The 27,960-nt window shown below is 32.7% G+C and overlaps 1 protein-coding gene and 1 long non-coding RNA gene across 2 annotated transcripts; one reads left to right on the forward strand and one right to left on the reverse strand.

The window, feature by feature from the left end:
• The first annotated feature begins 585 nt into the window (after positions 1 to 585).
• LOC130902247 (uncharacterized) lies at positions 586 to 27,960 on the forward strand. The gene is made up of 3 exons (XR_009060369.1): positions 586 to 944; positions 19,745 to 19,874; positions 27,228 to 27,960. It is a non-coding gene; the product is annotated as an uncharacterized LOC130902247 (long non-coding RNA).
• On the reverse strand, positions 1,984 to 26,060 carry LOC130902238 (uncharacterized). Its single transcript, XM_057814202.1, has 15 exons — positions 25,752 to 26,060; positions 24,200 to 24,593; positions 21,343 to 21,709; positions 20,884 to 21,058; positions 19,967 to 20,260; positions 16,329 to 16,610; positions 11,979 to 12,188; positions 11,273 to 11,608; positions 11,073 to 11,162; positions 9,493 to 9,612; positions 7,817 to 8,401; positions 6,669 to 6,928; positions 4,028 to 4,243; positions 2,836 to 3,151; positions 1,984 to 2,341 (listed from the first exon to the last, which is right to left on the reverse strand). Exons 1-15 carry the CDS (start codon positions 25,924 to 25,926, stop codon positions 2,073 to 2,075), a joined length of 4,089 nt encoding a protein of 1,362 aa, XP_057670185.1. The 5' UTR covers positions 25,927 to 26,060; the 3' UTR covers positions 1,984 to 2,072.

Below are 27,960 nucleotides of genomic sequence, written 5' to 3' on the forward strand. Positions count from 1 at the left end.
GTGAATCCAAATACTTATGCATATTTCTTGGTTTTTTCAAATTAATCGAGTAAGTTGGCAAAGAATTTGTCCCAATTTAGTTTTAGAAATGCGGCAAATAAAAAAAACAAAGTGTACTTTTTAGATAGATTATATATCATATCATATATATAACATTTGAAAAAACCGAGAAAATATGTATTAGTATTTGGATTCACCCTGTATCAGATTCAAAGAATATGGACTTAATGTATAATTAACCAGAATTTCCAATATCAATTAAAGAAGGTCAGAAATCAACACAATTTTTGAAAAAACAATATATTTTGATAACGATTTTAAATTAGTTGAAACGTCAATTTTTTATCAATCTTTCAAAAAATTATGAAAAAAATTTATTTTGAAACAGAAGAGACCTAAAACCAAGAACATTTAGAAACATAAACATATCAAAAACTCTAAGAAATAAGAAATTAAATTGTTGTGAACGCACCTCGTATATATGTATATTCCTTTCGTATTATTAATCTGTTTGCCGCATATACTGAATTTTGTTACCATGGCAACAAGCTGTATTATGGTTTATATTTTTAAACCTTTTTTTGCTTGTCTAGCCGGCGAACTCTGGGCCGTAAGATAAATAGAAAAAGAAATGTAACACTTGCTTTTTGGTCACGTAGTGTGCGTGTGATTATTATCCCGCTACTATCTTATAATATATTTATATATTATGTATTTTGGTTGATGTCAATTAGCAAGAGTGGGTAAATGTTTTAGTTTCAAAGTACAATTTAGTTAAATAGTAAATACAGTCCACTACTTATTGGTTTATGGTTTAATGATGTAGTAAAGGTGAATAAGAAGAAAGTTTAGTGTTTTATTTGCCATTACAAATGAACTAAAAAATAACGTAATCAGGAATCTTCTGTACATAAATAAATTAAGATAATTAATTAAGATTTTCGGTAAGTAGAAATTTTATTATTTTTATACATATTTCTTATATTGTATTTGACCATAATTTCACTCCCAAAAAACGTAAAATTACCAATTTTTAAAGAGAAATTGTGAAAACAAAAAATTATTGCGAAAATCAAAATTTAAATTTGAACTTTGAACACCCCTTATCATGCAATATTTGCATGAGACATGTTGAGCGAGATCATATTTTTAGGTCTAGAATATACAGTTCAGAGATTGGACATTCTTAATGAATCACCCTGTATATATGTACATATATAAATAATTTTTGAAAGACAAATAAAAATTGACGTTTCGATTTATTAAAGTCTTTATCAAAATATTATATATTATATTTTTCGAGTATTAGATCCGTTTCAAAAATTTTTGGATCTTTATAATTGAATTTAGATTTTTGTGATATTTCAAGGTTTGTTAATGCAGTTCTATTTTTTTTATATTATTGATAACCTCTTAGTCTATTTTCTATATTTTCTAAATACTGAGTCTACCCTATGTGGACAGCGTCTCATACATTATATGTACAAAACGAGAATTGAAATTTGCTGAAATTATTTTCTCAAAATGTCAAAAAGTAATGGCACATAATATGTCAGGAAAAGTAATATCAGATATCAATCTACATACATTTGAAAAAAATAATTTCAGAAAAAGTTTTTGATTCATATTTTGTCTAGTGTAAACCATAGTTTCAAATAATTTTATAACTTTCTATACGTTTTTAATGATAAATCGTCTCGATTTTAGGTTTCTTAATTCTAAAAAATTCTAAAACGTGTATAAAAAATTGACATTTTGACCTAGGTTTTGAAAAAGAGCGCAATAAGTTGGAAAATCAATTTTTCACCAGTTTTTTAAAAACTATTTTTCAATTAGAAGAGATCTAACGTCAAGATTATTGTCTCAAATGCAATGAATAATATCAGAAAAAACGTATTTGAGTACAGGAAACCAAGTAGAAATTTGCTTATCAGATCTCTACATTTTCACAAAAAATTTATTGCAACAAGAGAAACAAATGCATTAGTAAAAATTTTTCATATATTACTTCTAAAAACTTTGTAAACAGTAACTACAGCAAAGTGATTTCTCAATATTTTCCAAGTACTGTTTCATTTTTTACCTTTTTTCCCTTTTCCTCCTTTCTTGCCTTTTCCTCCTTTCTTGCCTTTTCCTTTGCCTCCTTTTCCCTCCTTCTTCGATTTTTTTTCTTCAAAATCTGCAGGATCATATTGAGTATCACAAGTAGCCATATTCTTTTTCTTCACAAATCTTTCTGGATGGATTATACCAGCTGGGGAAGTGAACTCTATATCTAGCTCACTATCGCTGCTAGATTCTTGTGGATCATCACAATGGCATAATTTAGAATCATCATCATCTGAAGAAGGAATAAATTAAGGCAAAAATTAGTGGATACAACTTTTTATACTTGGCGTGCATGAAAAACACAACATTCTATTTTGCTTTTTAAATCGATTACACTTTTCTATCGGAATACATTGAACTATTTGAACTATTTGTTCCATCAGTAGGATCACCCCCTTCGGCATGGGTGGGAAAAGAGGAAAATTATCATTTTTGTTTTTATATAGTTCCACTGGACCATTCACTTTTATCTACACTACCGACTAAATACTCTATCTCTATCTTAAAATATTTTACAACCTGATGAAACACGATACACAATACACATATATGTTCCAAAATTTAACGAAACATTTTTGCTCGTGAAAAGAAATATGGTATTAAAATTTTTCCAAGAAACGTTAGCTTGTAAAATAGTAATTTTAAAACCTAGCTGCATATAAATTTTATTTTATGAAGTTTTGTTAATGTGTCTGTCGAAAGCGCTAAAATGGATTGTGAACTTACTCTTTTTGGGTTTCGTGATTTTAAACTGCATAGGAGTACAATCGATGTAGGGGTCTTCGTTATCTGCCAATGTTTTAGAATCCTTTAACGGATTCATTGTAATGAAATAAGTCCCTTCTTTTTTTTGTATGTGCAACGTAGGTTTTGGTTTAATATGGAGAGAATCCGATGATACTCCTCTCACAAGACCTTTGCCTTCTCCTCTGTAGGGGAATCTTGGAAGTACTAGTTTTCCCAATCCCTTTGCGTTTCTATGAGCCAGTATACGTTTCGCTATAGTCTTCTCGATAGCTCCGGGTCGCCAGCCTCTTCTTGGCTAGATAGAAGCATTTTTATTTGATCATTTCAATATCTCATCAGTAAAAATGAAATTTCGATTACAATCAAAATAAAAAGACGTAAAATGAAACGAGGTGCAGACATATGAATAAGAGACAAATAATAATCTGGAAGTTTACTTGGAACATAACAAAAAATTACTTTTAGGCGTAATTGCATGAATTTCATGTGTGAATGGAAAAATATTTTTTATTCGATACATTACTACACAGTTCCTTATGAATTTCAAGTTAATTCAACATCCCCATATACAAAAAAAAAACAGTATTTTCGAGTCCGGGACCTTTTAAGGCTACTAACTATTTGTTGAGCAATTTTTCTGGTATTTGTGTATCCTTAATAATTCGATGAATTTGTTCCTTAAGTTGTCCTCTGTTTCGAAGTCTATATATAGTACAAGCTAGAGCAACATGAGTTTTTATTGACTCTAGTCCCTACTGCGGACCAAAATACACATACAAATAATCAGAAAATTGAATATAATTGAATTGAATTTTATTAGTATTTAGCTGATTAATATTTGGCAGCATACTACAGCATTCGATCAGGATTATCAATAGATCATAATATATTTGCCTGGCAGGTATAATAGGATTTTTTTTCTATAGATAGTTGTACTTTTATTACATGCCCAATTTCTCGTTTTCTATTTTCTATTTTACTTTAGAGTAGTAACGTTATGAGGGACGGATCTATCTTCGAAACGTACACTCTATCTTCATATTTAACTCAATTTTGTAACAAAATTTTTCACTTATATACCTAATAGTGCTCTAATGTGACTAAGATCATTTTTAAATCAATCGAATTTGAATTTAATCGAAATATAAATACGTGGTATTGTTTTCGTTACCTTCATTTGGAGTATAGGTGTAAATTTATTCCACAACCATCCCATATAAGCTGGTACATTACGCCTAGGTAAAACACATTCCCTGTGCCCTATTTTTACTCCAGGATATTTGTTACCAATAGAATAAACGAATTTTCCTTTCTTTTTTATTTTTTTACTTGGAGCAGCGCCGCTTGTATCTGCCTTCACTTCTGCTGTTACAGTTGCTTTTCCGTCCTGAAAATATCGATTCTTACACATAAATAAAATATTAATTCAAAATCTAGTCCCCCGTTGCTTGTTATTATATATTATTATATATTGTGAGTTTTTGTAGTTTTTAGATAAATCTGACAAACAGATTATTAAAAATGGCCAACATTATACTGTTTTGAAGCCGAATTGTTAAAGAAAAGAGTTTTGTTCCTTCACGAACTTGCTTGCTTGCCTATTCGTCTACCTATTTTGTAGAAAAAAATCGCCGTAGTTACATGCGAAGAATTCCTGAAGGACATTTTTAAAACAATACCATTGTATCAAATATGATAAACATCTATCAGCATTTATTCTATTTTTGTATCAAATAACGTAAACATGTATCAGCACTATTTTATTATAAATAAGATGTTTGTAAACAATTCGATGATATTTAATGTTTATAATTAGTTCGATCTTGAGATTAATTGTATTCATATAAATATTCAAAAATAAAGTTTTTTAAAAATATATTTCGAAACCCGAAATATATAATTCCGTTTTCGTTACAATTTATCGGATCAAATAAAAAAATGCATCGTCACATAGTCGCATTGAAACATATTTTCAATGATAATTTACTACCAGTTTTTGCATAACAAAAATAGTGAATTTTTTAAGGTCGGCCCAATGATGAACCAGATTATTTGATAGTTCTTTTAAACGCAACGAAACTGTCGAAATCACGTAAAAATATTTTTATTTGTAAAGGAAACTGTACCCAAAATGCTAGAATGGAAAGTAATATCAGTACAGAATATTATTGTAGAAAAGACGAAAAGAATAGAGAAAGATGGAAGAGTAGAAGCTAAAGCGAAATTTTTATAATCTTAGGAATGTGACAGAAATATGGCAAGGAAAAATCTTTGTGATAGGCGACATAAATACCGAAGTAGTGTGACAAAGAAGTAGAAACGAGAGTAACTAATAATAGAACAAAAAATTAAAAAGGGAGTGATCATTACTGAAGACGGAAAGATAATGAAAATATGGAAAGAATATTTCAGCAACGTACTTAATACAGGGCACACTGAAAACACATCAGCCGAGGAAAATTTGCGTACGATCTGGATCAGCCGGTTGCCCGCAACTATTCCACTGGTGATGGCTACGCAGAAATAACAATAACTCAACGAAGCGGCGGAATCCGCAGATTTAATTACTTCTCTGCCATCAAAAAAGGCCTCAAAGTGTCCAGACGTCCACCGCCGGAACGCTGGCGGAAAATATTGGCCAGATTGTCCATGATTTAAGTCGAAAAAACAAAGGGGTGTACCGAGTTGATCGGAGAGGATATTTAGAAGGTTATAAAACATTATTTCCTATATGGTGTTTAAACTATCGGATTACTAGATCCTCTCTATCATATCTGTCGATCGCTATATTACCTATCAGATTTTATTTGTTTGCTCTTTTCGAACCAAGCTTCTGCTTCGTAGCCCTATATATTAAGACATGAACTGTGAATGGGCAATAACGTACCATGCATGTAATGAAAAAATATCATTCTCCCATTATCAATTATATAAAAACAATTATTACGACAAATTAAAAATGAATGTCATGGTTTTAATTCTGGTCTTTTGGTTCATTTTTTAAGCACGTTTCACACGAGTGGCTTCTTAGAACGGTATTATTACAAGAAAAAGAGCGTTACTACATATATTATTCCCGATTAAATTTTCATCTCACATTCATAAAAATATTTTGTTCATATGCTAAAAGTCTTTGTCACAAACGATAACTTCATATATAATCTTCTATGCCTTTTTACATTCAATCTTTCACTTACTGTCGAGGCAATCCGAATAGTACATTAAATTATGACAAGCCGTGAAAATTAGTGTTTAGTGAATTTTTAAAAATGTCGTTCAGAAGTCGAGATTTTGTAAATCTCGTACAGTCAATGTTTTTTCATAAAATATGTCCGTTGTAATAATTTTGGAGACGTTGGAAAAGTAGACAAAAACGTTGGAAATAACTAAAAGAAAATAAGTGTTCAAATGTATTTTGGAATCACGGGACGGAATTTTGAAGATAATCGTGCAATTGAGAAATTTGAGAAGCCGCGATTTTATCTTGCAAAATTGCATCGTATAATTCTCATTACCAGAAAATTGTTCAACCGAACAAGAAGAATTCATTTGAAACCCATTAAAAATATAAATTTTCTTGATTTTAGGTCTCTTTTGATTCAAAATTAGTTTCTTTTCTAATTTTTTAAAGACGAAACGTCAAATTTTCATCTGTCTTTAAAAACAGACTTAAAATCAAAAACATTTAGAAGTATTAAAATTATATAGAACTTTACTGCCAAAAATATCAAAACAGCTACCCAACTATGGGATATACGTAATGTAGAGTTGGTAAATAGCCAGTATTACCCCAGCTGACCGATAAACCATACCTTCATTATAATTTCAGTTCGGGCTCGAATATTTTCTCCTTGCTCATCGGCTTTAGGACATAAAGGGTCGGAGCAATAGGAGCTCCTATTTTTGGCCTTATTTGCATAAGGACAAAGTGGATTTCCACAAATACCGCCGTCTTCCCCATCACCATCTTCATTTTCTCTTTTACCACTTCTCTTGAAAAAGGGACAATCAGGATTACCGCAAAAGCTTTCTTTTTTCTTACTATACGGACATTCGGGATTTTCGCAACTGTCTGCAATACAAAATTATACATATTTTTGCAGATATACCGTAGTATTTACATGTAATGAAATAAACATCTCCGACAAAGTGATTCTTCTCAGCTTTGCAAGATTATTGCTATGACTATATGTTTTATCTTTCGCGAGGTCTCACCAGTTTGACAAACTACGGTCTGAAGTTTACTACAGCATTAGAAGTATTTCAATATGTAGAAATCATTAATATAAAAACTGTAACTTCGTTATTTATAAAAAAAATACTGGATTAGAAATTATAATAATGCGTGTGGAATAATTGAGGTTAAATAACATCTCTGATATCCATTTGTTTAATTTAATTATATTTCGGTGAAAGGTCCTAGGTAGCTAAATTCCATTCTACACAACACCTTATCAAATTATCGATCCAAACTAATCAAGCAGTTTATTTCTATGAGGTGGACAAAAATTCATTTTATTCTTGATTTTGATAATGATAATTATTATCAATGTGCTGTTATTTAATGAACTTGGTATCTTAAAAAAAAACAAAGCTAAAAAATACCCAAAAATATAACCGCAACTGAATTTCAAAAATCAAGTTGCTACCAATCAATTAAAATTAAGTTGGCTGCCTAAAGTCACTTAAAATATCAGTTGACGTTTTGTCAAATATACAAAGCCGAGTGAAAAAGTTTTACTTAATACTTCACGCTAAATTACAGCGGAAAAAAGCATATCTTATTGGTCTCTATGACATATTGAATTAATCATTCCTCCACCGAGTCAAAACATGATTTCCGACACCGTTCAACAAATCTGCATTCAATGTCAAATAACTTTCCACAACACTTTTAACAACATGTAATTTTACTTATTTTAATACCATAAGTTACAGGAATAACAAATTAACTACAAACCTTGTTTTTCTTGTGCAGCTGGACAATAGGGATTGCTGCAAATGGAGCTGGAACTTTTTTTCTCGACAAAAGGACAATCGGGGTTATCGCAAATTGAAGAACTTTCTGAGGTATCATAATTCCTTCTTTTAGCATTAGATGTAGCAAATGGACAATCGGGATTACCACAAAAGCTATCCTTATTTACAGGATTTGCAAATGGACAATTGGGATTACTACAAACACTGTCCTTTTTATTAGCAAATGGACAATCTGGATTATCACAAATACTGTCTTGTTTGTTTGAACATGAGCAACCAGCATTATCACGAATGTCATTTTTGTTGTTAGCAAATGGACAATTTGGATTACTGCAAACGCTTGTTTCGGATTTTTCAGCATACGGACAATTTGGGTTTCCACATTTACTGTTTTTCATTTTCTGTACGCTTTTTTGTTGAATTTTGTCGGAAAATGGACAGTCTGGTTTGCCGCATACTGTAGTCTTGTTTTGAGCGAATGGACAGTTTGGATTACTGCAAACACTATCGTTACTGTTAGATTTTTCAGGTTTGAACTGACACATGGGTGATCCACAAAATTTATCTGAAACATGATGAATTTATTTAGTAGCGTTATTCTATAAAATAATTACGCCTAACTTTCTACCTAAATATTTATAAATAGTATATTATATTCCATTATATTATATTTCCCGGCTTGTGCAATGTCAAAGCCGATACAAAAGCGATGCCACGACAGGATATTCAAATTTCAGACAGCATTTTTCCTTCTATTTTCCTTATCCTTATCCTATTTTCCGACCGTTGTTATGTGTGAGCCTAGACAATTGTTACGGATTAAAATGTGGAAGGTAACAGCTCTAGTTTAACTAAATTCACTGAATATTATTGGAATGTCAACATTATCAAATAGTCGAAGTACATAAAAACGGCTCGAAACGGTTCCCAAGATCAGAGAGCCTGAAAGTTGTAATTAAAACCCTAGTACAACATTAAATAGCTACTGTGCCGGTGTGAAACGTTTGCGTATGAAAATGTCAGCAGGTTTTCCACTTTTGTAAAACGGTTTCCACGTAAAAATTGTTTAGAAACATTCTTAAGGTCTCAACTAACAGCGGTAAAGCAATGGCCAAAGGTTTAGTCGTACAAAAATCCTTGATTGAAACGTGTCGGAATACTCCCTTAAAAAATCGATACGGTTCCCGCGCCCAACTTTTTTTCCAACATTCTTTATCCCTTAACTAAGAGCTGTGCGTAATGGCAGAGGTTTTGGACGACAATAAACCCTCGGCAGAGATTATCTAGTCGGAAAATGTCAACAAATTTGTTAATACACGATTTCATGTATGTCATTCAATTATTTTCAAATTCTAACCCAAATTACAAAAATACCCTTTATAAAGAATAATTTTTGGGCATAGTATTTCAATAATATCAAAATAATATATGAAATAATAGATGAGCCAATGAACTATACGATAAAAAAATATATTATAATATTTACACTATTTACAAATTTGCATTTTTCGACTAGATAATCTCTGCTGAGTGTTTATTGTCATCCATAACTTCTGCCATTACGCGGAGCTCTTAGTTAAGGGCTAAAGAATGTTGGGAAAAAAGTTGGGCGCGGGAACCGTATCAATTAAAACTCTATTATTCAGTTACCCTAACCTTTTTTCACTTTCTTTGGGTATTTAGGAGCTGAAGGACAGCTTGGATTACCACAATATTCATTCACGCTTCGGTCCGGTTCTTGCCTGAATGGACAATCAGGATTGTCGCAAACATCATCTGAAATAATTTGTAAATTAAGTTGGAATACAGGGTATACTTAGTAGAATAGAATTATATAACTATGTCTCAAATTAAAATGAAGATAAAAACTGTAATTTCCTTGTAATTATCAATTACTCTTCAGCTACGTTAAACGGGTCGGAACGATTAACAAAAAAAAAAAAACAAATTTAAGTTTATTTTGAAATTCGGTAGAATAAAATATACAAAATTATTCTTTGACAAATATATGATAACGAAGGACTAATTTACGAGATGGTATCAAAAACATGTTAAATTATTTTATTAAAAAATTGAGAGGTGACAAAATTATTCTGTTTCTAATAACCTCCCTTGGCATTTAATGCACTTATCCGAACCTTAAAGATATGTTTGGAAGCATTTACTGAAAGCTTATTTGGAATGCTTTCAGTTTCTCTATCAGAAATGGTGTCACGCCGTTTTCCATCCGACCATTTTATATTTTGGATGAGCTACAAGCTGCATGATGGTAAATCTGACGAGCGAGGCATATGTGCACAGACAGGAAGACTTTTAGCATCCAAAAACTCGTGAAGTAAAAGTTACTTGTTTTCATGATCAAAAACTAGTCGTTTATTTGTTCGTGTGATGAATTCGAAATCTGCAAGTTTTCCCCAGTCATCAGTCAGTCGATCGCATTTACATGATTAACTCGATCAGTTTCCTAACAACAATGAACATGATCCGGTTGAGCTCCCGAACATTCAGATCAAGATCGAGCAAATCCGATTATAGTTTCCGAGAAGTCCTTAAAACACATGAGGGGTCTGAGAAGTAGCAGTTTTGTTCGAAATCTGCAAGTTTTCCCCAGTCATCAGTCAGTCGATCGCATTTACATGATTAACTCGATCAGTTTCCTAACAACGATGAACATGATCCGGTTGAGCTCCCGAACATTCAGATCAAGATCGAGCAAATCCGATTATAGTTTCCGAAAAGTCCTTCAAACACATGAGGGGTCTGAGAAGTAGCAGTTTTGTTCGAAATCTGCAAGTTTTCCCCAGTCATCAGTCAGTCGATCGCATTTACATGATTAACTCGATCAGTTTCCTAACAACGATGAACATGATCCGGTTGAGCTCCCGAACATTCAGATCAAGATCGAGCAAATCCGATTATAGTTTCCGAAAAGTCCTTAAAACACATGAGGGGTCTGAGAAGTAGCAGTTTTGTTCGAAATCTGCAAGTTTTCCCCAGTCATCAGTCAGTCGATCGCATTTACATGATTAACTCGATCAGTTTCCTAACAACAATGAACATGATCCGGTTGAGCTCCCGAACATTCAGATCAAGATCGAGCAAATCCGATTATAGTTTCCGAGAAGTCCTTAAAACACATGAGGGGTCTGAGAAGTACCAGTTTTGTTCATATTTCGTATAAAGAGTAAAAAAGTAAATTAACTGCCGATTTAAATTCAAAAGTTTTGTCAACTTACCGTCTTTTTTCCTGGCAGGACAATCAGGATTATCACATATATCATCTTCTTCATCATTATCTTTCAATTCACAAGTGGGATTTACATCACCTTAAATACAACATACCAGGTGAAATAATTTTTCTTTTTAATGCTGCTACATATAACATTTCATATTAACGGACAGCATGACGATTTTATTTTCTAAGTATTATATTTACCTCTATTTTTTTGTTCCATAAATGGGCATGGGGTCTGTCTGAATGGACAAATTGGATTGTTACACGGACTTGGCAAGGCGTAAGGACAACTAATATTTCCACATGGCCCGCGTGGTTGTGGTTTCGGAGCCGGACATTTTATAGTTTGTAGCTCAGGAGGTTGATAGGGGCAATTAGGGTTTCTGCATGTTTCTACCGGTAACGGGTCTGGACAATCCCAGTGAATAGGTGGTAAAGGAGGATCAAGAGGATATTTACATTTTGGATGTCCACATGAATCCGCCACTGGGGCAGGAAGAAACATCAGTTCTAATGCTGCATCATCATCCACCAATCCTACAACATAAAATAATAGTAACCAAAGATGTGAGAACAAAAGAAGTAGCTAGATGTTTGCTGCTTGATGATCAATTTGAAGTCCTAAAACTATTTTATCTACTGACATTCCATTATCCAAAAAATTGCAGAAATAACTAGCTTTTTATTTTCAGTTTTTTGGGCTGTTTTCAGATTGGGCTGTTAAATATTAATATTCTCAAGATTTCCTGTATATCGTAATCTCATTTTGTAGCAAACCTTTATTTTATTTAAAAGCTCGTAGTTATTTGAATATTATTTTCCTTTATTTCAAACTTTTAAAAACAAGTCAAAGAATAACGTGATAATTCAATTTGCAGTATCACAGCATAACAGTACAATCACTGACCTGTTTTATACTTTGCATAAGCACATTTTGCACTGCCGCATCCAGCGAGGAAGGATTTTTCAGTGTAAGGGCAAATGTCTTTGTTGCATGGAATGTCTTCGCAACTTTCCTCTTCCGGAGGTGCAACTAATTTCACCTCCTTACAATAAGTTTTACAATTTTCTTCTATTATATTCTGTGCATATGGGCAAGTTACTTCTCCACAAGGACCTGAAAGTTAGATATTGAGATATAAATTTTCATTCAATGGAAATTATTTGTTGAATCCCAAGTTTTTTATATAGAAAATACGTTGAAATAAGAAGAATAATGTGACTTTTCAGGAATAGAGAGCATTAATCTGTATTCCATTTCATAACTTCTTCAATTGATTATAATTTGTCTCAAAAACTATTATTTTGAAAGCAGTAGGTTTTATTTCATAACTCATATCTTGATCCCAATTGATATACAACAAAATAAATAGTAGAGGATCTAGAGGTAATAACTTTATTTATTACGAAAACAATCGAAATGTATCATAATGTGTGAAATTTGAATTGCAATTGATTATTTATTAGACTCAGAACTATCAAGATTACATCAAAGTACTGAGCGATATACTGAGCACACTGGTTAAATTACCACTACACCAACACTTCCAACTACACTGAGTGACGCACGTTTAGATGATTATAGTCTTCAGAGACTAAAGGTAAACAGTTTACTTTAATTTTAAGTTTACCATAATTGTGAATTTTGGTGTAGTGGTAATGTGGTGTGAATATCACCAACGATTCAAGAAATCGCAATTTAGTAACTTAGTACTATATAAAATAATAATTTTACTGGCCGATAAATGATCTATCAAAGTCCAAATCTAGACGATAAGTTTAGTTGACTATGAAAACGTGCGTTAAGTGTTTTCAACTATAATTTAATCAAATCCTAACCGACAAGAATATCAAGTGGTCAATGAATCATTTCTCAATATAATCATTCTAACCAATGTTTCACCGTTACATGGGACTCGCTCGGTTCATTAATTTTTAGCAATCGAGCTCATTTATTTGTATACCATCTAAAGACCGTGCATGGCTAAGTACTACTCGGGTATCCCTAGTAGCTAACAGCCAAAAACATAGATAAATAACAGAATGATCAACTTTACAGTCTTGCATGTTGTGGATGATCGATGCCCAATTAATAATGACAATTTTCAATCACTAAATGTTTCTTTTACTTTAGTGAAGAATTCACTGTAGCTCAGTCTGTGTCAACGGGAAAGTCCTTAAACTGATGTTCCTGATAAGAACCACGGGACAAAATTATTTCATTCAATTCCAAAGATTCTGTTACATCTTATATATTAAAAAAATTGATGATTTCCATTCCGAGTCCGTTCAGGCGTTCTACCCAACCGATTTGCTTAATTTTTTTTTGCTTTTCAATGAAAGGTATTGATGCACAGATCAGCCATCAACCATCGGATTTCATCTAATTTTCACCATTCTCAAGTTATACTCAAATGCGATTTCCCCCTGTACATTACTTATGGGAGTTTTTCACATACACACGTTCTATCTTCAATATCTCAGGTTCTATTCAAGATAGAAACTTCGTTTTAGTTTAAGAACACTCGCTGAAACACCTTCTTTCTTTTGAGTTTTTGAACACTTAAATCGGTTGAGTTGGAGAGGAGCTAGACGTGGACAATCAATGTGGAGTTATGGATTTTTGTAGGTTTTTGGCAATTTTTCTACATTCAAAGATCTATATCTCAGGTTCTGATATAGCTACAGAGATCGTTTTGGTTTAAGAACACTCGCTGAAATACCTTCTTTCTTTTGAGTTTTTGAACACTTAAATCGGTTGAGTTGAAGAGGAGCTAGGCGCGGACATTCAATGTGGAGTTATGGATTTTTGTAGGTTTTTGGCAATTTTTCTACATTCAAAGATCTATATCCCAGGTTCTAATATAGCTGCAGAGTTCGTTTTGGTTTAAGAACACTCGCTGAAATACCTTCTTTCTTTTGAGTTTTTGAACACTTAAATCGGTTGAGTTGAAGAGGAGCTAGGCGCGGACATTCAATGTGGAGTTATGGATTTTTGTAGGTTTTTGGCAATTTTTCTACATTCAAAGATCTATATCCCAGGTTCTAATATAGCTGCAGAGTTCGTTTTGGTTTAAGAACACTCGCTGAAATACCTTCTTTCTTTTGAGTTTTTGAACACTTAAATCGGTTGAGTTGAAGAGGAGCTAGGCGCGGACATTCAATGTGGAGTTATGGATTTTTGTAGGTTTTTGGCAATTTTTCTACATTCAAAGATCTATATCCCAGGTTCTAATATAGCTGCAGAGTTCGTTTTGGTTTAAGAACACTCGCTGAAATACCTTCTTTCTTTTGAGTTTTTGAACACTTAAATCGGTTGAGTTGAAGAGGAGCTAGGCGCGGACATTCAATGTGGAGTTATGGATTTTTGTAGGTTTTTGACAATTTTTCTACATTCAAAGATCTATATCTCAGGTTCTGATATAGCTACAGAGATCGTTTTGGTTTAAGAACACTCATTGAAATACCTTCTTTCTTTTGAGTTTTTGAACACTTAAATCGGTTGAGTTGAAGAGGAGCTAGGCGCGGACATTCAATGTGGAGTTATGGATTTTTGTAGGTTTTTGGCAATTTTTCTAGATTCAAAGATCTATATCTCAGGTTCTAATATAGCTACAGAGATCGTTTTGGTTTAAGAACACTCATTGAAATACCTTCTTTCTTTTGAGTTTTTGAACACTTAAATCGGTTGAGTTGAAGAGGAGCTAGGCGCGGACACATTCAATGTGGAGTTATGGATTTTTGTAGGTTTTTGGCAATTTTTCTACATTCAAAGATCTATATCTCAGGTTCTGATATAGCTACAGAGATCGTTTTGGTTTAAGAACACTCATTGAAATACCTTCTTTCTTTTGAGTTTTTGAACACTTGAATCGGTTAAGTTGGAGAGGAGCTAGGCGCGGACATTCAACGTGGAGTTATGGATTTTTGTAGGTTTTTGGCAATTTTTCTACATTCAAAGATCTATATCCCAGGTTCTAATATAGCTGCAGAGTTCGTTTTGGTTTAAGAACACTCGCTGAAATACCTTCTTTCTTTTGAGTTTTTGAACACTTAAATCGGTTGAGTTGAAGAGGAGCTAGGCGCGGACATTCAATGTGGAGTTATGGATTTTTGTAGGTTTTTGGCAATTTTTCTACATTCAAAGATCTATATCTCAGGTTCTAATATAGCTACAGAGATCGTTTTGGTTTAAGAACACTCATTGAAATACCTTCTTTCTTTTGAGTTTTTGAACACTTAAATCGGTTGAGTTGAAGAGGAGCTAGGCGCGGACACATTCAATGTGGAGTTATGGATTTTTGTAGGTTTTTGGCAATTTTTCTACATTCAAAGATCTATATCTCAGGTTCTAATATAGCTACAGAGATCGTTTTGGTTTAAGAACACTCATTGAAATACCTTCTTTCTTTTGAGTTTTTGAACACTTGAATCGGTTAAGTTGGAGAGGAGCTAGGCGCGGACATTCAACGTGGAGTTATGGATTTTTGTAGGTTTTTGGCAATTTTTCTACATTCAAAGATCTATATCTCAGGTTCTAATATAGCTACAGAGTTTGTTTTGGTTTAAGAACACTCGCTGAAACACCTTCTTTCTTTTTAGTTCTTGAACACTTAAATCGGTTGAGTTGGAGAGGAGCTAGGAGCGGAAATAATGTCATCGTTCCTTAATAAATGTATAATATTCAAAATGTACTCAAATTCAAATAATGTGTTAAGTACAAGTGAAGCTAAATAGAAGCGTATCAAAAATGAATCTGATGACTTAAATTTAACATCGATAATAACAAGCGTTACCTTATATTGCTAGATAAATTACGTGAGTTGCAACCAAAAATTTATTTTTAAGGAAATCGTCGATATACTAATTTATCTATAAGAATCGGCTCTTGAACGTCATTATAGAAAAATTGATACCATAGTACGTACTATTATCCTTATAACACAAATATCCAATATGAACAAATTAATATTTATTTCAGAGTGATACTTTACAAAAACAATGAATGTATAAAAATTTTGTCAGGTTGTAAAATCATCTTTTTCTTTCGATATTATTCAAATTGAACTTTGATTTTGATTACATTACTCAGAGCATCCATTCTTATTGAATATAAATCAGTCTCGACAAAATTTTCACAAAGTTTGAATACATTTTCAGTTTAAAAACTGAATTAAACTGGCAAATTTGATTTACACTTACTGTACGAGTAATAAATGGTTACGTTATACTTAATAATTTAGTAAAACGATCATACCTAAAGCTTTCTTGTATGCATTCACAATTTGATCGAACTGGTCCATAATTGGTTTACATTCAGTTATAGCTGATTTGGGAAAAAACGTTCTAGATATGTCATTTGCGTCAGCTGAACCTCCACCTCTAAGTCGAAAATTTTTTTGTTTGAGATTGCAATTTTCAAAATTTCCCAACAGTATGTCACACTGATTTATGACTCTCTCGCAGTATTTAAGAGTATCCAAATGCGTTTCAATACCGAAAACTCCTCCTCCTCTAAGGCGTAGTGTTCTTGGTTTTTCTAGAATAAAATTCAAGATAATATTATTACAGTTCCTAAGTTAAGAAAATACAATTCAATTAATAGTGAAAAAACTCAGTTGACGTGTCATTTGTTAAATAAAAATTGGCAGCTCAAGAATATTTAAATCCATTTTGTTTATTTTCCCATCTTTGTTATATCAAAGTTGGGAGAAACGTTAAAAATGATCTAAAAATATGGCAATTAGGAAATTGTCAAAAATTATCAACTAAATATCTATTGTATAATATGTATAAATACATAGATGAAGTAATAGAAATATCAAACATAATACTGAGTTGTGTAGATTGTTTCGTCTTCCAAATATTACCTGTTTAAATGAACAATGAATTGAAGCAAGAAAGTTACCTAAGGAAAAACGTAGTAATTAACGCGGCTCTAAGAATGCGCTCTGAAAATATCGGCTAACGATCAGTCTTCTTAAATCGGGAAGTTACCCGACTTGTATAAAGAAAGTACACTAATTTTTTCGCAATATTACAGATATAAATATTGTCTAATAGAAATATGAAAGAAATCGACCAACAAGACTCTATTCCTAAGAAAAATTACGAAGAGGATATATATTTATTGTGAATAATCCAACACACTTTTCAAATCATAGATGTTTTAAAATATTTGCAATCGATCACAATGAAATTTCAGACCCATTAGCGCCCAGCGGCACCATACGGTCCCAGCAACCACTTAGCTTTTCATCACCTTTATATCGCCTTGAGAACAATTTTTTGGAGAGGGGATTGTGAGCTATTTATAGCTGGCACTCGTATCCCTTCGTATACCCCTGCAGAGGAAAAAATTCCTATATCAGGGCCTAAGCAAACATACCTAAAGTACCCAAAAAAAAAGCCGTTCCCTCCAAATCCTACCCAACGAATCTCTCTCTCTCCCCCTTCGTATACCTGAATGCATTTTACTTGGAATTGGTGGTAGTTCTGTACGGTTGTGTTAAACTCGAGTAATTTTCTGTTTAGTGTAAAAATGGACATCCGATTCGTGTAAGTATTATTTCAGTCATATTTTCAATTAGTAAGTAATAGTGTGACTCTATGTATCTGATATCGTTATTTAGTAAATTTCCCCATATGGGACCACCAGGCGTTTCGCAAGACAAAATGATTCAAAACATATTTTCTTCTTCTTTTAGTGGAATTACATTAAAAGAGGCATTAGACATTGCTTATGATGAGTCTGATAGCGAAGTATCCTCCCGAACCCAATGTATTATCTGACGAAGATTCGGGAGATGAAGATGAAGGTGGTGTCGTTGACAATCTTGTAGGAGACAACTAAATGCTGGTTCAAAAATTGTTCTTGCGGATAATACGAGAATTGGAGGTACTGAGGAGAATTTTCCTGCAGCAGAAGCAACCCAGCCCAGCCCAGCACTAGCTCAAGTCCCGATTTTCCTGATAAAATCGCTCTGACCCCGCGCCCAACAAATTTTGAATTTACTATTGGAGATTTGACACATTTTTCAGAAGAATTTTTACCAGGTGACTACAGTGCAAACACTTATTTGACTAGCGTTGAAATGTTTGAGCTCTTTTTCTCAAATGAGTTGCTAGAAGCAATAGCACTCCAAACAAAAAATTACTCCCTTTTCAAAACCAGTCCTGATCCAAGTTTCCATTGGAATTCTTATACTCAGTGGATATAATCCTTTACCTTCCAAAAGAAGCTATTGGGAAACAGCCAAAGATATGAGAAACGAGGGACCGATTTTTGCATTTTGTACCAGAACGAGTTACGACGAGTCAATGATAAACTACTACGGCCGTCACGTGTGCAAACAATTTATAAGAGGAAAACCTGTGCGATTTGATTATAAAGTGTGGAGCCTCAACACATCTAGTGGTTACCCGATAAATTTCGAAATTTATCAAGGAAAGAATCCAAGAGCCATTAAAAAATACGAAGAACTCTTTGGCAAAGCTGCAGCACCACTTGTTCAAATGATTTTCGTCGTTATAATTTTTTTTTCGACAACCTTTTTTCTGGTACCAATATTTTGAATACTTTGAAGAACAACGGCTATAGTGGAACGGGAACAATTAGGGACAATAGAATTCCGCGAGATTGTCCAATTGAAGACAAGAAGACATTTCAAAAAGAGCTAGAGGCGCTATTAGCTCGGCTTTGGAAAGAATATGCGGGATTTTGTACGTAAGGTGGATGGATAACAGCGTTGTGATATTGGTCAGCACTAATTTCGGTGTGGCACCAATAAAACCTGTAGAAAGATTTTCTAGGAAAGATCGAAAAAACATATCTGTGTCTAGACCAGACCTTACAATGCAACAAAAATATGGGTGGAACCGATTTGATGGATAACAACGTATCTTGGTAAGATACATATAAATATTCTAAACACTTTTCAGTTACCGCATCGGCGTCCGTGGAAAGAAGTGGTACCTACTGGCCCAACTTTCCTTATATGGTGGATGTTACAATACAGAACGCATGGACGCTGTATAGAAAAACTGGGAGAAACATCAGCCAACTCGAGTTTAGAAAAAATATAGTGAAGGTAGATCTGTCTTAGTCTTTTAGAAAATATATATTTTTACAGACATATCTTACAAAATATAAGAAACCACTGAAATCCATTCGAAAAGTAGCCACGGCAGTTGCGAGCGACTCAAGAGTTGGTAGCGACGTGAGATATGATGGCTTACACCATTATATCCAACATGTTCCTGGAGGCAAAAGAAGAAGGTGTGCCAGTACTGGTTGTTCGAGCAAACGAAGAACTATGTGCAGTAAATGTGATGTGGGGCTATGTTTAGAGTGTTTTAGGCTTTTTCCTGTGAATAAATAAGAGTTGAACTTTTTTTTAAAATAATTTTGAATTTAATATAAAAATTCACGGAAAGCGCCTATCGGTCCCATATAGGTATTGCCTTTTGTACAATTACTTCTAGAGAGACAATAATAATGTTGATATTTTTTTAGTCCCAAAATTATGAAATTTTTTTTCTCGGTGTTAATGGATTTGTGATAAGTAGTGATAGTTATGTAGTAGTAACATTTTGAATGTGGTCTTGAATAACAAAGATGCTTTTCTGCTAGTTCCTTTACACCTACAGTTTTTGATGCTGATTCGATTTCAGGTAGTAATCATTATCTATCAACCAAAACCTTAAACCGGAAGTTTTTTTTTAACCAGAATTGAACATGACCAAAAATATTGTGTTCCTGCGACTTAGATTAGGCTATTAATATTGTGCGGACGACGGTTAGGTTAGTAGATATTTATTTCATAAATATAATGAAAAGCATACTTTCATGGAACCATCTACTGGTATAAGGAATTTATGATGTTTTGTACTCACCTTTTCCTGCGATTGGATGTTTATGTTCGCATATATTCTTCGAAGAGCCCTTTTGCTTTTTCACATCCAATTTCTTAATGCAACCGCCTCTAAGTCTTTGACAAGAGCATTTCAATTGAGATTTTTCGAATTCATTTTCTGCGTGATAATGATCTGCGGGCGGGTAATAGGGTTGATTTGGATCTTTTGGCCTTCTAAAACAACCATATGGTCCATAGTGTTCAAAACGTCCATACGTATGACTCAAACCATAGGTAACTGGAGGCTCCACAATGTTGTAAAGAGTTCCCAAACCTGGAGAGATCATATTTTTGGTTGATTATTACCCTAGTTACTGCAAATTTTCAATATTTGGCATGTAATCTAAGACTTTTGAAATGTATATACGTCCATGGGGTAACGTTACTTTTTAATATTTCGAGTTCTTCAGGTTCACATGAAAAAGTTTTTTTCCATTATAATTACCATTTATCAAGAAGTGGATTCAAAATTTTTATCATAAAAAACAATTTACAGCCAGTATTAATAAGAAAAACGTCACAGCCATGTCACCAGGTACATTGTTACGAATTCATATTGTATATACGTGTATGGAAATCGCTTTCGTGTAATAAAATCTTTCGAATTTTGTACACACACACGGTAGTCAAAGAGTCAAGAAGAAACTTTCAATATTATACATTCGACAGAGTCATATGATTAAGTTTTTGTTATCAGTTTAAATGGATAAGTTTGTCTTTCAAAACTAATTTCTAGAATCAAGAACATACACTATGACATAAATTCATCAAATACGTTAAGATAAAAATCAAGTAAATATTACAATACTTTATAGCATTGTAGCTGACCGTTATTACATAATATAAGTTTAGATGTTTCGGGTTTACTGTAGTCTTACTGTAATCATGAATACGTACCCTGTCCTGTAGCAAGAGGACCTATTCCATATTCCTTAAATTTGATAGCTGCGGGACAATCTTTATGTTTGCATAATTTATTTGTAATTGTTTCTGCTGTTAACATTGTCACGGAAGATTTCCTATGCACACTATCACCGTCTTGAGTATGGACTTGAACGTCGTCTGAAAAGGCCTAGAATTTCATAATAAAGCGCATTAGCTACTATTACCAAATGATTTTTTGGTGGATATTTGGATGTTAAAACATATGTAACACAATGTACCTGAAGTTAAAATGAGTAAACTAGTGTAATTATTCAATTAAATTGCTTATTTCATGGATAAAAAAAAACCTTATAGTTTAACTTAATACTTCCCTCAATGACTGATTTAGAATAAAATAAAAAATGAAATTGAACTTATATTGAAGCTAAAACACAAATTCGTATAAATGTCGATCTACAAATTGAAACTTACAGTGGTTAATTTCTTAGGTTTATCCATAGCAACTGTAACTAAAGTTTCTTCCTCTTTAACGTTAACCTCTGCTTTCATTAAGTTCAAAAAATCGAAAAACTTATTTTCTGGAGGACGAAATACCATAGAAACAATGTCATATGCGCTTCCGTGACTAATAGTGTCTAGTTGTTGACGCCTTGATTTAGTAGGGCCTGCTACACAAAACATGTCTTCCATAATAATCGGAGCAATACTTTGTTTTGGTTCTGCAAATTTGCTACCAAAAAGTTCTGTCCAAGACAATTTTTGATTGCTTGGGACACAACTTATTAATGGATTGTAAATACAAGCGATTGGCGTCACAACTTCATCGTTAAAATTGTACCTGTAAATGGTGAAAAAAGAGAAATTAGTCCAATTATTCTAAACTGTAATTAAGTTAAAAATAAATTAAAACAACCTTATCAACACTTATTATTCACCTTATATGAGGGTCGCTATTTATGAATGTAAAACTGGTATCATCAGGTGAATTATATCATTATTATATTAAAATTTTTATAATACTTAGTAAGTTGAAAAATTTATCTCGAGTTATAGGAAGAAAAATCTAGAACATTCTTAAAAATAAGACGTACAAATATTATAAACATGTATCACCATTTATTTTACTATAAAATAAGATTATTGTAAACAACTTTGAGTTGAATATTAATTAATTCGCTTGTGAGATTAATTGTATTCATTCCCTACCGGAAATTATATCTCTCGCCAATTATAAATTCACTGTCGAAACTTTATTTTAAAAAATTTTATTAACAAAAAACATTTTACAACTTTACAATTGTTAATTGGGGTCAATTGATTTTAACGATTGAATTAATAAAATTCAATTGATGAATGAATTAACAAAAAACTAACTAAAAACTAAAACACTTTTAGTCCTTTGAAACTTCTGGTTATACCGAAAGTGGACCCAGAGGGAATGCTATGGTTTTTATTAAATTTTTGGTATCTACGCCAAATTTCAATATAACTTTATATGAGGCATAGTACGCATAAAGTAAGCTTAAACGTCTACTGTTATCATTGTTTGTTTGTTTGTTGATATGTTAGCTTCCAGTATAAACGGAAGTTTCAGAGAACTAGCTGAAACGAGCATTTCGGAAAACCCATACAAGCAAATTTTCATTTAGTCGCAGTACTTTCCCATTCATACGATTCAGCTCGTCGTGAAGGACCCTCTACATAAAGTTAGAAGTTTCCTTTCACTTTGAACTTCCCATCGAAGGTTTATAAAGATATTGACAAGCCACTAATTTGACTCACAAGACAAGTAAGAGCTTTGGTATGAAGACTATCGAACCACATCGCCGATGTTATTCGATATACATTACCAGATGGAGACTTTATTCTTGACACTGATGCGAGTAGTATAGGAACTGGAGGAGTGCTATCATAGATCAAAAGGGAGCAAGACAGAGTGCTGGGATACTTAAGAAAAATCCTCTCGAAACCAAAACAAAACTACTGCGTCACGAGACGAGAACGTTTGACTGTAGTGGAGTCCGTGGAACACTTTTACCTGTACCTCTATGAAAGGAAGGTCTCAATCTGGACTGATCATGCAACACTCAAGTGGTTGCTGCAGTTCAAGAATCCCGATGACCAGATCGCTAGATGGATTGAGCGACCTCGAGAATATAATTTCAGCATGAATCATCGAGCTGGTGTGAGTAATCGAAATGCCGACTCTTTGTCTAGAGGGCCGTGCCCAACAGACTGCTCCCACTACAACAAGGCAAAATATAGGTAAGTTGCAGTGTCAAGAACTAGAAAAAAATTTAGTGATATACCGGGATCAGAGAAGATCAGGACAAGGATTCTTACCTGAAGATGATTGAGCAATGGAAGGAAGGAAATCGGCTGACTACCTGACGAGAAGTGTCAAGATTTTCACCAGAACTCAAGGCATATTGGGCTCAGTGGAACTCCCTTGTCCAGAAAAAAGGGCCCTGTTGAAAAGAATACTCAAAAACGATGGTGGGTCTGATAGGAAAAGACAGCTAGTTATCCCGAGAACGGGAGTAGCCGAGTTACTGTAGAAGTTACTCAACAGTCCGACGATTTGCAGGACCACATTCAAGAGGAAGGCACCCACGAAACAGTATAATGTTGGAAGCCATTTCGAAAGAATTGCCTTAGATGTCGCTGGACCATTTCCGATAACAGAAGGTAGTTGTAACAGACTATTTCATAAAATGGGTGGAAATTTTCAGGATCCCAAATCAAGAGGCCACAGCAATCGCGGTGGTATTGATGAAAGAATTTATCAGCCGGTATGATATGCTCTTGAAAGTCCATAGCGATCAAGAAAGAAATTTCGTGAGCTATGTACTTCAGGAACTTTGTTTCAATCTGGGAAAGAAGAAGGCCAGTCTAACCGCATTACATCAGATTCAATAAGTTTAAAGTTTCATCGGAATAGTGACAAGTGAACGAAACGGTGTATTTAAATACATTATAATATGTTAAGTGTGTATATAAATATTAGTTAGTAGTTCAGTGTATAGATAAATGACGTAATTAAGATAAACCTTGTATAAATTCATCCAACAGTGATTAAAAACTGTTCACATGAAAATGAAGAATATTAAAATACGAGTATATTCATTATCAGGGACTGATATATGTAGTCATAAATATAATATTGATATTGTACCTACACCTAGATAAAGGAGTTTAAAAAATGAAAAGTATCTAAATTAGTTAATTGATGCTTCTGGTACAGGTGTAAAAATATAATAAAATGAAAATTTGTCAGTATTATGTTTTTCGATTACAGTAGAAATTGATTTGATAATTTCAATTTTACCTTTCACATTTAAATTGTTCATCAGACTTGGCATTCATAAATATAGCGCCTCCTTCATCCAGTATCCCAAAATAAGTTTCAACTCCAATTCCCATACAAGACATTTTTATCATTAGTTCTACCTGGCCAACCTTTTTTTGGTACAGAGACATCATTTCGAAGGAACCTTCATAATTAACACTTTTAACTACTCCAATAACTTCGAAAATACTTATCATGTTAGTAAATTCATTTATCCAAGGAAAACTACATGAACCCACTGTTTTTCGTAATATCCTTAAATTAATTTCTAACTCGGTTGTTTGCATATTTTTTATAAGTTCCTCTGAAGAATGTGAAAAGATGTATGTTTTTCCAAAATTGAGTTCAAATACTCCGTCGGATGGAATTAGATCTAAAAATTAATATATAGGATTTATTTAACTCGGAATAATATGTATTTAAAGATGCAATTGAAAACAGTTCAAATTTAGTATTAAACAGCATGAAAACATTGCAGTTGAAATTGTTTGAACACTATCAGACAGACATGTAGAAACATTGTACTGAGACAAAAACAATTGGAAGAAAACCTTTCAAAGACCACTTCAATTTCTAACAGCGGGTTCCAATGGTCTTACGTCAGAGAAAGATTTTGTGAAAGAGAATATAAACTTGGTAAATACAAAATCCATACAAAAAAAAAAGGATCTCAAACAAACGTCTACTTACTGCAATATGTGAATTGAAAATGTTTTGTCGCATGTATTAGACCTCAACGATAAAGCAGATACGTGCTAAAAAAATTAAGGGCTATTCTTTCTTGTGACGTTTTAAACTCCATTACTTGGTATGGAGTTTATGCCTTGGAAAACTGTCATTTATTGATAGTTATAACAATAAGTCAATAATTAGATTTTTGAAATTTTGGTTAGAAATCTGTAGTGTTATTAAATTGATTCTGGTACGCTAAGAACAACAAGAACCCCTTGGTTGATCAAGATTCAACAGTTAGTGTAAATAATATGCAGACACAAACAAATATGTCTTATTCAAGTACTTGGAGGAGCAGTAGCTAGATACTTATCATTACAGACGAGTCCAAAAACTCTTGCTAGATGATCTAGCGGGTACAATGTATATTTGTCAAACATTACTAGTGCTATGTGACATGATAAGTTCAGCATATTGACATTTTGCCATTAGTCCAGAGAATTCGCCATCACAAAGCCATATTCAAACGCACTAAATCATAAAGAACTACTATTGCTATAAAAAATCTAACTAGAATTGTTAACTTTTCAACCCGAAACGCTATGCATACTAAAATAACTGTAATAACCTCAAACTAACTAACACAGCGATGTTGTGTCTTGTAGATATATAAGAATCAAATATGCTAAAATATTTTTCATCTAATATATCACTATTTTAACTAACGTAATTTATGATAATACAAATTAAAACACACGCCTTTAAATTTGAAAACCTATGACAGTATCTAGTATCTAGAAATTTACTGCAATCATTGAAAATTTTAATAATAATATTCATTCCACAAATGATTATTTACCTGGTTTCATAGATGGGGTTCTAAATTCTTCAGGAATAATATCTAGAAACAGAAATTCGGGGCATCGAATATGAATCATTAAATCTTGAAGCTTAGGTACTGGCAGAACAGCAGGATCAATTTTTATTTTAGTAATTAGAAATTCTACCAAAAATAAACCCTGACCAGTCGACATTTTCAATTTTATATATGAAAATCTCCCTACTTCATAATTTGAACACAAAAATTTCAAACACCATCTGCTGAATTTTAAAAATGTATATAATGCGGTGACATTAATTTGACAACTCTCAATTGAAAATTGTAAGCGGATAGCAAAACTCCAGTTAAACGCACTTAATTCTTCATAAATATTTAACTATAAAAACGTGTTTGGAATAATTTATCTAAACTTCTATTTTAAAATCCCTTATAATAATTCTCAAATATAATTTTCGCTTCAATGTTGAATTGGAAAAATAGAATTATTACAATTGTCTACACATATTTATAAAATTTTGCCCCACATATTGAGAAATGGTTAACTCTTGGCAAAGCCGCGGAAAAAACTTTAGATCATTTCTCTTGTTTCTGGAATAATTGGAGAAAGGTGATTGTTGACAGATTTTTTTCTATTATAGAATCTTGCAATGTTTGTCGTCTTTGTAAAATTCTATTATTGGAACCACACAAGAAAAATTTGAAACACCAAACACCACCTACTTTTCGTTTTTACCAAGGTCTTCACTTTTGTACTTCATATTTTTGTTCTGTTCAAAGATAATTCGCAATGTATCAATGTGTTCAAATGTCATGAACAATTTAAAAAGATTTAATACTTCCAGCAATTTAGCAATAACAAGTCCTACTTATAGTTACATCTAAGTTGCATCTAAGTATCGCTTTTACATTTCCGTGGAGTGCCATTTCAAATGCCCCACAAAATTTGATACAATCAATTATTTTTGGTAGTGTACACCAATTCTTCGACGCATTTTCATTATACATCTGTATATCTAACCATTAAGCAGAATCTAATTGAGCCATAATACTCCATGCAAGTATAAAGTTGGCTTTTGGAGTTTTCGTGTCTTTATATCTTCAAACTTGAGCAGAGAAAACAAGTGACTAAATTCAGTGAATTTTGCAACAGCGTGAAATGGAAACTCAAGACTACCGCCACGTAATAAATATCCTTTTTTTCCTTTTTTTGGAGAAATAATATAAAATGTACTAGTTTAAATTTTTAGTATATAAATTATTTAAATGACATTTTTCATCACATAATTTTTCAGAGCTATGTAGCACGCTCATGCACTAGCCGTCCCTATTATACAGGGTAAGTCATGAGGAACTTTACATACTTTTGCCACATCCTCAGGGAGAATATCATGTGGCTACTAAAAACTCACAACTTCTTTTCTCTATTAATTTATAAGGTGATTTGTGTAATTGGCTATAGTGTTTACACAGCTCATTTGATTTTTTAAATTACAGCATGTGAATGGTATTAGCCGAAGCTAGAAATTCCAGGATCGGTTTTAAAAAATTCAATTAAGGGATTCGTATTGAATATTGCACCTTGTATAATATATTTTTAAATGCAATAGGTGATTTCAAACTACATAAATAAATAATATTAGTGAATAGCTTAGGAAATAGTCATTGATGAATTTATTTATAAGCTTGCAATTTCCTCGCAGCTAAATAGCAAGTATCTTAAACATTTGAGATAACTCTCAATCGTGCAAAACAAAAATATAATTTACCTAATGTTAAACTACTCCAAATTTAGTATTTGAAGTAACAAGATCTTAAAAAATTGTAAATTGTAAATATATAGAATCAGAAGTACAGTAGAAACAAATAAGTGTACTTCTTTGCAAAGTTTTATATTATATCTATATATAATATAATATATAATAAAATGTATAATATTTGTTGCTTTAGTATCAAGATCGTATTGGTAATTTTAAGGTTACAAAGAAAAATATTAGCTTGTCGATATGAAATTATTAATACTATTAACCTGAACAATTCCATCGCTGGAAAATCAAATATTCACAATTTGGTAAAGTATGAGTGAAACTAACCACATTGACAGTGTTTCAGTTATCAAAGACAGAAAAATATTCTTTAAAATTGATGTGAAATTTATCCAATTCCTAATTGATTATTTCTATACTAACTATATTGTCCATAAACTTTTGGAAGAATTTGCTAAATGTTC

The sequence above is a fragment of the Diorhabda carinulata genome, chromosome X, assembly GCF_026250575.1.
Source record: "Diorhabda carinulata isolate Delta chromosome X, icDioCari1.1, whole genome shotgun sequence".
In the NCBI taxonomy this organism is placed as follows: domain Eukaryota; kingdom Metazoa; phylum Arthropoda; class Insecta; order Coleoptera; family Chrysomelidae; genus Diorhabda; species Diorhabda carinulata.

Excerpts from the sequence above, each read along its gene's own strand:
- LOC130902238 (XM_057814202.1), bottom strand. The coding sequence starts at position 25,926 with ATGTCGACTGGTCAGGGTTTATTTTTGGTAGAATTTCTAATTACTAAA. Across the intron at positions 21,059-21,342 it reads AACCTAAGAAATTAACCACT|GCCTTTTCAGACGACGTTCA; the intron begins GTAAGTTTCAAT and ends ATGAAATTCTAG. Across the intron at positions 16,611-19,966 it reads ACATCCAATCGCAGGAAAAG|AAAAACCAAGAACACTACGC; the intron begins GTGAGTACAAAA and ends ATTTTATTCTAG.